The sequence below is a fragment of the Euprymna scolopes genome, chromosome 17 (assembly GCF_053919585.1).
Source record: "Euprymna scolopes isolate OS-2025 chromosome 17, ASM5391958v1, whole genome shotgun sequence".
NCBI lineage: Eukaryota > Metazoa > Mollusca > Cephalopoda > Sepiida > Sepiolidae > Euprymna > Euprymna scolopes.
In genome coordinates, this window is record NC_136498.1 from 120,424,097 (window position 1) to 120,438,288 (window position 14,192).

Here is a 14,192-nt window from a genome sequence, read left to right on the forward strand (position 1 = left end):
ATAGGCAGGCAGGCTCGAACCCGTCCAGCAAAGGAAGAAAAGAGCATGAAAAAAAAAAATGTAACGTCTTTGCTGTTGCATCCATCACCAAACAGGAAGTGGTGAAGACTAAAATTAAGGCCTGTCAATCAAAAAGAGGGGATGACTTTCAAAAATATCTGCGAAAAAAAAGTGACCCCCTCCTTGTAAATAAGTGCCCAGTTGAGGGTGAAGGAATTAATGTTTTTAGCCAATTTTTCGATATTTGTCGTCCGAAGGGTCAAGCTTCAAAACGATACCGATCTCATGAAAACCCGTCGCCTCTGTCGAAAGTTTTAGGTAAACATACATACATACATTTAAACAGACAGGTGAGATTTATATAATAGATTATTATATTCAATTTTCATCTTCTTTCATGTTATGATTAGACGTTTCATGAATGACTTCCGACTTTTCATATCTGTTGCGATTTTGCTTGTGCAATAGAAACAGAAACGTTGGAAGGCATTCACAACATGGTGCCTGTTTACTTTTCCAGTTTTAACAAAAGGACTACAATAATATCGCGGGGTCTCCATTCACACTGAACGTCCACAGAATGTCCGACAGCAATATATTACATACTAGCATGGGTGCCCGGCGTTGCCCGGGTGTTTGGAGGTGTATGCTGAGCAAAAAAAAAAAAAAAGGTCAATTTTTTAAACTTTTACCCCTATCATGACCCCTTAAAATTTATTGTTTTGGGTTCAAATAAAATTATTAAATTAGATCCGTATCCAAGGAACCTATATCTAAAATTTCAAGTGTTTTGACCCAAAATTGTCAAAGGAGTTTGGTAGAGTTCTCAAAGGTCAAATCGTTAAACTTTGACCCCTTAGCAGACAAATTTTTGGGCAAAAACCGATCGCATAAATTTCCCCAAATCTCAGTACATTGTATATCGAATTTCGAGTCTGTAGACAAAAAGTTGACAGAGTTATTGCGTAGGGAAATGTACACAGACACACAGACACGTTCACTTTTATAGATATATAGATGAAAGATGCCACTGTGGAATTTCCACAGGTCCTGTAGTAATAATAAGAATAATAAAGTAGGACAATATCGTAATAGAAAATTTATAATCAAATAATGAGAATCAACAAAGCAAAATAACAATAATAAATCTATCTATATATCTATAAAAGTGAACGTGTGTGTGTGTGTGTGTGTGTGTCTGTGTACATTTCCCTACACAATAACTCTGTCAATTTTCAGTCTACAGATTCGAAATTTGATATACAGGATACTGAGATTTGGGAAAATCTTTGTGATCTGTTTTCGGCCAGAAATTTGGCGATTAAGGGGTCAAATTTCAACGATTTTACCTTTGAGTACTCTACTAAACCCCTCCGACAATTTTGGGTCTAAACACTTGATATTTTAGATATAGGCTCCTTGGACATGGATCTAACTTAATAACTTGATTTGAGCCCAAAACAATAAATTTTAAGGGATCATAATAGAAGTCAAAATTAAAAAAGCACTCTGATTGATGCAAAATTTGGTGCAATCAGATTGGTTGAATTTTCGCGCAACCCCTAACAAACAACTCCCTACTTTTGGAAGGAAAAGGTGGTAATGCTTGGGAGGATGGCCTCCTTAGAACCAAACAGAACCATATCCTTACTACTACTTTAGGTCAGGTCAGTCGAAACTCTTAACCCATGTAATCGTATCCTTCCAGACAGAGAACAGAAAAAAAAAAACACACACAAACGGAATTCTGAATCTGCTTCAAAATGAGTGCCGGAAGGGGTTCGAAAGGAATTCCATTTTGAAACACCCAATCAGCACTCAGCTTCCGCTTCTCCCTTGACCAACTGCTACAGTGCCCACTGTATGCCAAATAGGAGATGACAATGAAGATGATGCTGATGACTTATAAGGGAACAGACATCGGTCGGGTAAGAAATGTTGACCTCCTCACCACCACCCTGACACTGCTTAATGGCTTAAGAAATAAAATTTCCAAATGGGCAGTGCCAGATTAATGATATCTGTTCTTTTCTCTGTAAGAGTTCCATTCTCTGGCTTCTCTTTGCAAGACATTCACAGCAAGAACTCATCTTATCACCACAATTGAAAAGAGCTTTACTTTCTTCCTCTGCATGTCTAGCATCACATCAAATTTCCATGAACAAAGTTTCTTTCCAAGAATTTCTCCTCTGCAAAACACATTACCACTGAACTGCTGAACTGCTTTACTACAAACTTCAACAAATACTTGTCATGAACCGTCCACATGGGTAATCAAACGTTGTTCATTCCATTTTTCATTTTCAATCCTCTCATAATAGTCTTCATCATTCAAATAGCAATCCATCCAGTACATTATTTACAAGTGTTTTTTTAATTTTTAACAAAGTAGTTACTCATTAATATGAAAAAAAAAAAAGAAGAGATTTCTTGGCGCTTCTACACTATTAGGACAAAATTCCGGAGATCGTAAAACTGAATTTCACATGTAAACAATAGTATCTACTTATTCCTCATATTTTTAATATGATTATATCCAAAAATTACAAAACATCAATAAGATAGAAAATTATTGATTAAAGAAAATAAAAAATAGAATTTGATGAAAACGATCGAAAGAAACAGGAGAGTTCAAAGGGAAGGTAATTCTCTGTTTCGATTTAAACAAGATGGCTGCAATTTTTCACCTGCTAGCACGATTAAAGTTATTTTGTTGTTTAATAATTCAGTAATATTCAGGCGATTTCGGCTGCATAATTTGGAAGCTATCCTTGTAATTTATTAGAATTGATAAAAAAGTCAGTAGAAACCATTTTTTTTTCTTTCTGAAAATTACAATTATCGACTACAAAATTTAGTCCCAATATTGTAGAAGCGCTGATTTCTTTCTAGACTGAGATAATTCTTTGTTTATCTTTACAATTACTCTTTCTACTTCACTTCCGGTCACTCCTGCGTTTTAAATTTTTTTTGTTCCTTAAAATGATAAGTGAAAGTAAAGAATCGGTAAAGGAAGACCCCCCCCCCTCTTCATGTTAAGAAGAGCTTTTCTAAATAAATAAAAAGGTTTAACATAGGGAGAAGCAACCGGAAGTGAAGTGGAAACAGTAATCGTAAAGATAAGGAATTTGTTCACATTTTTGTTCTCATCTAGTTTGCCGTTTTGAGGGAGCTGGAATTTACCTATAGTAAAATAAAAAAAAATTTAAAAAATCTAAAAGAAAACGCAATCTAGAGAACGCACCTGTTAACTTCGCACTCCCCCTCTAAAGTCTAAGGGGAGATAAATCTGATTTTTAAATTAAAGCTCTCTCGTCGGAGAACAGGATTGCCAGATTAGCCTTTTTAAGGCTAAATTTAGAGAATTCGGCCCGTTTTTAAAAAGTAGTTTGGCCCTTAAAACTAGTATTTAGCCTTTTAAAAAAAAAATGGCTTCAATTTTTGATTTTTTTTTTCTGATTATTTTACGAAAACACAAAAAATATTTATTTGATAATAATTATTAAAGAAAACGTTACAATTAAATATTTTTGTAACAGTACAGTATATGTGATATTTGAATAACAACTGTTCATTAAACAAAATCTTCATTTACAGGTTTCTTTCAGTTCAGTCAGAGAAAGCCAGAGTGTAGGATGAAAAGCTGAACACATCGACTTTCTCCATTTATTCATTAAAGGTCAAATATTTACTGACCAATTTAAACTATCATCTTATCAAATGTAGGAGTTTTAAGTGTCATTAACTTATAAAAAAATAGATAAGATGACGTAAAGGCATGGTCAAAGGAGGCTGAATTTTTTGTTTCAAAGTAACAAATAAAATTGGGAATTAACTATTAATTTAAAAAAAATTTTTTTTACATAGGCATCACCTCTTATCAAGGCCAAGAGGCCACTCGAGGATAAGGGTTAAAGAGTGCACAGTAGAAATTGGACAATATAGTAATCGTTAGTAATGGAAATTCGGTAAATTTGTTAACTTAAGTGGAACAGCTAATCAAGAACTTGTTTACGTTGGACTTGAAGACAACCATATTGTAATCAGCTGGAAAGCAGGAAAACGGAAGACAATTCCACAGGCATGCAATTCTAAAAAAGAAGCTTTGTTCATGGAATCTACATTTAGGTTTAGGCACAGATAAAGAGTGGGGGGAATTATTAATAGTGTTTTCAGCTAAACGAGTGTTTCTTGTGAAGGTTTGGCGAGCGGGATCATAGATTGAAGCTCAGTCGAACACTTTCCATGAAAATAACGATACAGCAGAGATAAACTCGCAACATTTCTCCTGTGAGATAGAGGTTGCAGGGAAGAGAAAAGGATATCTCCTACGAGGCCACGAAGTCTATTTTGAACTCTATCAAGGCAGGACAAGTCCTTTTTAGCAGCTCCTGCCCAGATGTGGCAACAGTATTCCATCCTTGGACGTACCTGGCTCTTATATAGATAGAGAATTGCATCAGCAGTGAGATATCTAGATGGTTGATTACTTCTCTATTTAACACAGGTTCCAGCAACTTACTCATGACGCACAGAAGACTTATTGGCCTGTACTGAGAGAGGGATGAATGATCACCTGAATTCTTAAATACAGGGCATACTGATGAGATTTTCCATGGTGATGGGAAGCAATTCTCCTTAAGACAACGTTTAAACAGTTTTGTAAGTATGGGCGCTAGTTCTGGTTGAAGTTTTTTGAGCACTATAATTGGAATAGTCAGGGCCAGTTGCTTTACTGGAATCAAGGTTTTTGATTAGCTTGGCAACATCACGTACAGATATATGTATATCACATAGCGTGTTTTCTGATACAGGAGGAAATATTGGAGGTTGGCGGTCTTGGTCACAAAGGATAGAATTAGCTGCAAAGTTCTTGGCAAGGAGTTTGGCTTTGTCTGATGCTGACGAGATTACCTTAGGTCCATTGATGATAGTTGGGATAGAGCACACGCTTCTGTTTGATATTTGCCAAAACTGATGGGAACCAAGCCGCTGCTCAGCTACTTTTGACTTGATGGACTGAGCATACAACTCTCTTGCATTCTTTATTACTTTATATAAATAGCACCAAGGATGGAGTACTGCTGCCATATCTGGGCAGGAGCTGCTAAAAACAGCCTATCCTGCCTTGACAGAGTACAAAATAGATTTAGTAGCCTAGTGAGGGATGCCCTTTTCTCTTCCCTGCAACCTCTCTTCCACAAGAGAGACGTTGCGAGCTTGTTGTTTCTTTATCACTATTTCCATGGCGAGTGCTCGTCTGAGTTCCAATCTCTCGTCCCCCCTCGCCAATCCTTCACGAATAACACCCGTCCAGCTGAAACCACTGTCATTAATTTTCCCCACTATTTATCTGTGCCTAAATCAAAACGTAAATTCCATGAACAAAGTTTCTTTCTTAGAAGTGCACGCCTGTGGAATTCTCTTCTGTTTGCCTGTTTCCCACCTGACTACAACTTGGATGTCTTCAAGTCCAACATAAACAAGTTCTTGATAAACCACCCCCTTAAGTAAGACATTTGATCAGATCTCCATACTAACGATTACTACGATATTGTCCCATTGATAATGGCCAGTATCAGATAGGTGACCATTTGGGAAGGCTAGGCGCTGTATGTACCTTCTGGGAAGGTTGGGCGGTGGGACCAACACCTTCACCCTTGTTTGAACATGTTTTTTTCCTCACATACACACACCCACATGTACGTATGCACATATGCACAGACATGTACATATATTCACGTTCACGTATATACACTCACATTCATGTGCATACACACACACTAACGTACACACATGTACGCACACATACGCGCACATATACGCACACATGGGAAACATCACTTCCTCTGAAAGGAAATCCAGACATGTTCAGTCAGAACACTGACCCTGGTATAAAAGTCAACAACACCATTCAACATCCTCTTTCTTCCCTTTTTGCTTTGGTTCATCAACCAAACAAGTTCGCGTCCACCGCTCTTGGCTTGAAGACTTTTCCCCGTGGATGAGTACTACCATGTACGCGCGGCTTTACTGAGGTTAACCCCCTCTCTCTTTCTTTTTCTACATGCTGGACTGCCATTTCTCGTTCCTCTACTTCATTCCTTTTTTTCCACGTGCGTAGTCATCAACGACCGAATGAACACGTGTTCCACCTAAACCCTTTATTTTGGACATAAAATGAACGACATGTTTATTTTATTCAGCAATTGAGTTTTGTTTTGTTCTTTCCATTCATTTCATTATTTTCTTTTGTAGCGTGTTAGGATTATTATATCCTGGTCCGCAACACTCTGGAAAAAAGAACTCCTCGCTACAAAAACATCTACAAAAAGTTGTAGATGGCCTATGCCCCTCCAGGGGCTCAAGGGCTATGGATGGATGTATTCATGCATAATCTCCTAAAAAAAAACAAAAAAAAACGTAGTATCTCATTCTTTTTGAGGAGTACTTTTAAATGTAGATATAATTGCTTTTGTAATTTGACAAAATTCTTAATTGTTTTCCTTTTTTATACATTTTATCAAAGAATTTGATAAACTCATTGTGAGATTTTCATCACATTTTTAACTTGTGCCAAAACTGAAAAAGTGCAATAAAACATTATTTCAGAGACAACGAGCAAAGTCAGAGCATATCAGCAAAATAAAAAGTAAAACTTGTTCCAGGATTGTAAATCTCATAACATTAACGAAGATCTCTTTCAGAGGCTCATATAGAAGTTTAGCAAATAGGTACAAAAAGAACTTTGAACATTTTAAAAGATTTAATAAGGAAGTGAACTCTACAATATTTACTTTGTTTACCATAACTTACTGTTTAAAACAATTGCATTAAACTTTGAGGGTCTGTACTAAATTTTGGAATGGGATTTCTAACTTGTGATCATGTGACCCTTGGTCTTATACTATAAATAAACAATCTCCTAATAAATAAATACATTGTCTTCGTTTCATTTTTTTTTTTATTGTCAAGAAATTTTTTTTTAAAAGAATCGTTTTTAGATTCGGAAATAAGGCTATAATTTTTTTTTTTTTAATTCTAATTAATCACCCTAACCCTAGGATGAACACTCTGAAAAATTTGAGGTGACCCCCCCCCCAGTTATTTTAGAATTTAGATTGAGGGATCAGTTTAGCATACAAGTTTAACATAATATGATCCCTCACTTTTTGACCGATAGCGTTTGAATGATATCTAATCATTCTACTTCATAGATGTAAAGTATTCCATTTGGGGGGTGGGGAGGGGGGTAGCACTTGAACTTGAGGGTTATGATAAATTAAGGGAGGGATTTAGAGGGAACTATTGCTACATAGACTTAGGGTTAATGATAAAGCTAATAAATTTTTTTAATCACCCCCCCCCCCCCCCAAAAAAAAAAGCACACAAGCACACACAATTTATCTCATTTAGCTAAAAGAAATCGAGTTATATACTCTAAAAATTATATTTGGATAGACCATTGGATTACAAATGTGCATTAGATTTATATAAAAAACTAATCTTCAACTCTAAATTCTGAAATTATATTTTTTCCCCAAGACGTAATTGCCTAAAAAGATTACTCTTATTTTTAAGGAGTAGGATTTAGATTAGAGTACTTTAGGGAATGCTTGTAGGCACACCTTGATTAAATCAGTAATTGTTAAATATAAAGCACCGAATAAAGAAACAAAACCTTTTTAGTTAATAATGATTAGCTCCTGCCTGTGATTGTAGCAAGTTTCGACTGCTACACCTCTTTTATAAATGAAACAAGGGAAGGATTTATTCAGACCAGTAAAAGGTTACAATGTTTGGCTGTGCGGAGTCAAGCATGGGGTTCCCTCGTGAATTCCGATCGGTTTCTTTTGAAGAAATTTTTATCCACTTGTAGCAGCCAACACTCGCTACAATCATAGGCAGGAGCCACTTCTTATGACTTCAAGATTTGAAATCCATGTCCTCCCTGGCTTGTCCAATAACAAGCCAGCTCTCTATCACGTGACAGAGTATATAAAAGGTGAAATCTGAAACCCTCTTCCTCTTTCGTGCTGCTCTGTCCAGCAGCACACATCGCCAGGGGGATCTTCGACCCCCAGCCGCACATGAGTACAACAAGCTAACAATGGCTCTGTTCTAAGTACCATTTATTTCCATGTGTGGTACCCAAACAAACACTCTTTATCCTGCTAAAGAACACACACACACACACACACACACACACACACACACACACACACACACACACACACACACACACACAACAACCCGCGAACACACTTAAGTCTTTGCTCTTTCTTTCTCCTTTAATCAGGTTCCTCCGGCTCGATGACTATTAGCTGCAAACATATGTAAACAGAACTAAACAACCAGCCGGCATGATATTAAATCTATCTTTACACAAGAACAGCTCCACCTACTAACCCGTTTCTCTCTTGTACCAAAGCTACTAATGAAGATAACAAATAAAGTTGTTTTTGAAATGTTCAAATGAGACTTCCTAATAAACATTTCTTCCCGTGGAAGGTAATTCTTTGTAGCTAAATACAAGTTACCTATAACAAGTAAAACACTGAAACAATTAAGGAAGAAATAACAAAAAAAAAAAAAGGAGAAAAGAGAAATCTAATTTATTGAATATAATGTTAGAAAAGAAAAGTTGTGACCTCATAGGACTGCCAAAAAATGTCCATCTGGTTACAAGGTTTCTTGTAGTAGTAAATGTTGAAGGAAGAGTATGAAGGACAAGAAAGAGGAATTTATATATATATATATATATATATATATATATATATATATATATATATATATATATATATATATATATATGGTAAAACTGGTAATTAGTAAAAACTTGAAGAGAGTGCTCAATACTATTGCAGAGCAAATATGCGTATTATTTTTTTTATTACCGTTTTATCTGTTTGGCTACATATGTTTCAGATGTTGGACCATGTTTAAGATCCAACAGCCTCGTCAGGCCTCACAGAAGTGATTGTTAGTTATAGAATAGAGGCCTGATGAGGCTGTTGGATCGTGAACATGGTCCAACATCTGAAACATATGTAGCCAAACAGATAAAACGGTAATAAAAAAATAAAATACACTCACACACACACACACACACACACACACACATATATATATATATATATATATATATATATATATATATATATAGTGGAAATGGTAATTAATAAAAACTGAAGACACTGCTCAATACCGTTATAGAGCAGATATGCGTTTTATTTTTTATTACCGTATCTTTCTGTTAAGTTACATTATTGTTTCAGCTACTTGGCCGTTTTTTTGGCCGTCTGTAGCTTCCTCAAACTTTTACAGAAATGTTCGCTAAAAGTCTGAGGATGCTACAGACGGCCAAAAAAACAGCCAAGTAGCTGAAACAATAATGTAACTTAACAGAAAGATACGGTAATAAAAAATAAAACGTATATATATATATATATTAAATAAAAATTACAATTAAATTTACCAAAATAATCCAAGATCGTAAAACTAAAATATATTATAAACATTAAAGAATTAATATTTATAAAGTAATCTCAGCCAGATGTAAAAGCTCGATAAAACCAAATAGGAGATAGAGCTTATAATAAGAGCAAACAGTTAATAAAATATGTTAAAAAACACTTTGAAAAAGAGTTGCAAACATATTTAATTTGAAAAGGAAACACTTGATAAGTGGATAGTCCTTAATCTGCGGAGTTTTGAAGAAATACTTTCCTTCTCATCGGAGGGTAGGATTTAGCAAAATGCAAGATCGGATTTTGCTTGCAAAAGTATTTGATGAAACTGCAAGTAAGTCAAAGATCTTACTTGATAAAAAAAAAAGTGAAGCATAGGAAATATGGTGAAGAAAAAGGTGATTACACGTGAATGGATAATTTGGTGAAAGGTAAAGTATCCAATAACGGTAAAATCCAAAAATGCAAATCCAAGAAAGTTAGTTAAATCTCCATCGCACAAGTAAAATCCAAGGGAATTGTGTAATTGGAAGATAGTCCAAAATAATCCAATTATTCACAAATAGGTAAAAGGAAAAGGGGAAAGAATTCCAATAATATTATTAAATGAAAATAAGATAGAGAGAGAGAGAGACAGAGAGAGAGAGAGAGAGAGAGACAGACAGACAGACAGACAGACAGACAGACAGACAGAGAAAGGGGATTCGCACTTACTGGAAGCTTCTAGGTGCTTTTATCCGAATGGAAACAATATAAAAGTTCTTTCTTTTTAAATATTCAGAGTCCTTATTCTATTAGTTATCAGCCCTTTTCTTGTAGGCTCATTCCGTGTTCCTTTTTTCACAAAGGTTAAAATTCCATGAAGGCAGAATATTTTAGTTTTTTCAAATTTCTTTGAAATTTTTCTTGAGACGAATTTTCTTGTTAATCCTCAATTGACTCTTTTTCTCGATAATTGAATTCACGCCTCTCTACCTTGTTCTTCTCAACAATTTTAATGTCCTGTTAAGACAGAGTTGTACAGCGCCTTTAGCAATTCTTCGGGTATCCTTTTTTCTCCGAGACCTTAAAGGAATGCATGCAATACATCTTTCTTGTCCTCTCGATCATGACCTTTTCTCAATTGATGATATTAATTCAAAGGCCCTGCACGTGCTCCAATTTGACGCAAAAAACGTCCCTTCCAATCAACGGGCATGAGGCAGTCACATGGCGTAAAAAAAAGGAAAAAGGCATGAAACCTAGGGAAGGGGCAGGAAGGAAGGAAAGAAAGAGCAAAAGGAATAAAGAAAGAAACAAACAAAGATAATGGAAATAATTTCCACACTTTGTGGATTTCTGTCAGTTCCCTTGTGGTGTCAATCAATCAGCAGTTATTTCTGGTGAAATCATCGATGCTGGAAGACAAGGGAAGTAAAAGAGTGCGTTCGTCTTTGCTGGTGGCTGGTTTCTCTCTCTTAGTCGAACTTTGGGCCCGAAAACCAGGTGAGTTTTGCTGAGTCCCAAGAGAGAAGTTGAGGACAAGTCCGTTCCACCTGTAGTTGTTGTCAATCCAAGATCCGAGGGGGGAAAAAAAGAGAGAGTGTGTCGTCGGTTTAACCTTTTATAAACTCGGTTACGTGAATGAAAGGTGGCTTCTGATTGAACAATTCAGGAAGAAAGTATATTCAAAATTTCCAGCCGCGAGAATTTACTTCTACGCGTCTTACAATTTCATCTGCCTACAAATATATCAGCAATTATTTAAGAATAAAACTTTCAAATATTTTTTAAAGTTCTCTATTACGCTTTAAAAAATATGTAAACTGTAGAATGTATTATTATTGCTCCTAAGCACAAATGTATTTATCTAAAAAAAAATTAATCCCCCCCCCCCAAAGCATATATGAAAAGTCTATGACTTCAATTTCATAGGGAATGTCTTTACTTCACTGCTATGAAAACAATACAAAATTAATTTTAAAAACACAAATATTGAAAGCTAACATCTTCAATATAGCTCAATCAACATATAACCATTGTTTTCTTTATATAGCATTAACACAGAAAATGTCCTATTTGGCCTTTTTTATTTCTAAAAGTGTGGTTTCATGTTTCAATTTGGCCTTTTTTGGCCTTTTTCCCTGAAAATTTTGGCTTCAAACATTTATAGTCTGGCTCTCGTATCGCAGAATCCAAGATGGCGACTCCCATACCCACGTTAGCTTGTAAGTTAAATCTTAAGAAAATTGCATTTCTCCTGTATTTTCACTCGGCGTATTTAATGTATTTTAAACTTTGCATGCTTGGGGTTATATAAAAAATATTTGTTGCAATGTTTCGTGATGATTTTAAGAACACCTGTGGTTTTCCATTCTCGCAGAAATTGCGACCAAATTCCACGTGAAACGACTTTTTTCCTTTTCGTCATAATTGAAGTGAGTTAAACCAAATAATTTTAACTAGAAAAAAATGTCATAGTTTGAAAACTAAAATACTTGTTTCTCTATCTTTGACCTGGCAGCATTTAATTCTTTATTTTCTTCGTAAAATAAGTTAATAGGTACTTTGTATTTTTACCACATGGGGGAAAAAACTACCCCCAAACAATAATCAAAAATTGAAATTACGTGTTTTCATGTGGATTTATTTTATTTAAAGAAATTTTTGCTTATAATTAAACAATTGGACATTTTGTAGGTTTTTTTGGGGGGCGGGGGTTGTATTACTGTACTGTACACATAGATTCGAAATAGTTGGCAAAAAACAAATATATAACAAATAAATGGGCACTTTTTACCGAGTGTGGACCCAAGCAAAAAGACTTACGCAATCGTAAGTCTGTGGCCAAAAAAAAAGGCCAAAAAAAGTCAAATACACATTGAACACATTGACCTCAACAGCGATTTTATCTCTCGGAACTTTTTTCAAGACTCCAAATTTGACTTTTAAAAATTTCATTTCACATTTCTTATAAATTTCATTTCACAATTCTTTCACTTTTGAAACTACATTTGACTTTTAAACTTATAAACATTTCATTTCACATTTCTATCACTTTTAAAAAGTTTATTTCACATTTCGAAAAATGCTCACACAACTCTTTGAGTGGACGAAAGATTTTGACTCCGCTTGTTTAAAATAAAATTTGACTTGTAAAAATTTCATGTTTAAATCTTTTTTATAAAACTTTTGGATGCAAATACTTTCAAAAACTGTTTACTGAGTGTGGACCCAAGCAAAATAAGTCTGCGGCCAAAAAAAAAGTCAAATACACATTGAACACATTGACCTCAACAGCGATTTTATCTCTCGGAACTCGCCAAATACTGCTAAAGCTATAAATTAAAAGCTTATTTTCTGTTGTGACGAATATTGTTTAAAATAAAATTTGATTTGTAAAAATTTCATTTCACATTTCTTTCACTTTTTGGATAAAAAAAAAATCGCTGTTGAAGTCAATGTGTTCAATGTGTATTTGACTTTTTTTTGGCCTTTTTTTTTGGCCACAGACTTACGATTGCGAAAGTCTTTTTGCTTGGGTCCACACTCGGTAAAAAGTGCCAATAAATGTTATCAAAAGCAAGATAAGTTACTTTTCTCCCTAACTGGATAATTTTCTAGTGTTTTTATTTAATGTAACATGTTTATTCAGCTCGAAAAAAATAGTGTTTACCGATGTATTGGAAAATTAAAAATGGCGTCCGGACACGGTAAGTTTGGTAAAAGGAGTTATAAATAAAAAACTAGACAAAATAATGTTAGAAACTCGCTTAATATGTTACCGTAGGTGTATCAGAATCTTTGTAGGAATTTTTGACACCCCTAACACGAAATTGGGTTATCCTTTACGGAGATGGTCCCGACGTCCGCCTCGTTCGGGGAGAGGCCGTCTGACGTAGGCGGTGTCAAAGCAGAAAATTACCCTAACCCTAAAATATGCGATATGTCCCAGACAGATGCTTTTATAAATATTGTGAAACAAATCACAGAATTTTACAGGGTTAACTAACCACGTGGAACTATTCTAATCATGTGGACTGTTTTTTTTTTTTAAATTCTAATTGTTTGAACTGTTTATTTTGTAAAATTCCAATTATTTGAACTGTTTATTTTTTAAAATTCTAATTATTTGAACTGTTTAAAATAAAAAAAATAAAAATTCTAATTATTGGAACGGGTTTTTTTCTCCTTAAGTTAACAACTGGGCACTTTATTGAAGGGGTAATTTTCTGTCTCAATACCGCCTACGTCAGACGGCCTCTCCCCGAACTCAGAACGAGGCGGACGTCGGGACCATCCGTAAAGGTTATCCCGAAACTGCTAATAAAATATAAAAATCTCGTAATTTCTCTTTTAAAAGTGGGTTGTTTATTTTCTTTATGGATTATACTTCCAAAATAAACTATTAAGTTGTTTTAAAAGCAATAGAAATATATTTTTTTTATTTTTTAAAAACAGTGAAATTAATTGAATTTTACAAGTTCAGTATTTTACAATTTTTAAACTTAAAAAATCTATCAATTTTTCTATTGATTGTATTTTTACGATATTTTCAGGGTCAATGTGAAACTTTATGCTCTTTCCAATAAACCGAATATAATATTTTAGACAAACGTTTTTTTGTTTTTATTCATGCCCCCCCCCATTTTGAAATGACTATTAAAAAGTAAATAATTTACTCACCAGTTTTATATATCACAAATTGAAGATAAAAGATCAATAAATAATATATTCAAATTT

At 34.6% G+C, this 14,192-nt stretch overlaps 1 protein-coding gene across 2 annotated transcripts in view; it reads left to right on the top strand.

Annotated features, from left to right (window-relative positions):
* The first annotated feature begins 11,590 nt into the window (after positions 1-11,590).
* LOC145296943 (eukaryotic translation initiation factor 2A-like) overlaps positions 11,591-14,192 on the top strand; it is a 73,466-nt gene continuing 70,864 nt past the window's right edge. The window contains exon 1 of one of the 2 annotated variants that reach the window (XM_080143155.1): positions 11,591-11,677. In XM_080143155.1, the coding sequence (XP_079999281.1) occupies positions 11,650-11,677 (28 nt within the window). In that variant the 5' untranslated portion in view covers positions 11,591-11,649. Of the gene's footprint in view, positions 11,888-14,192 lie in introns of both variants that reach the window. The other variant, XM_080143156.1, reaches the window with a different exon arrangement.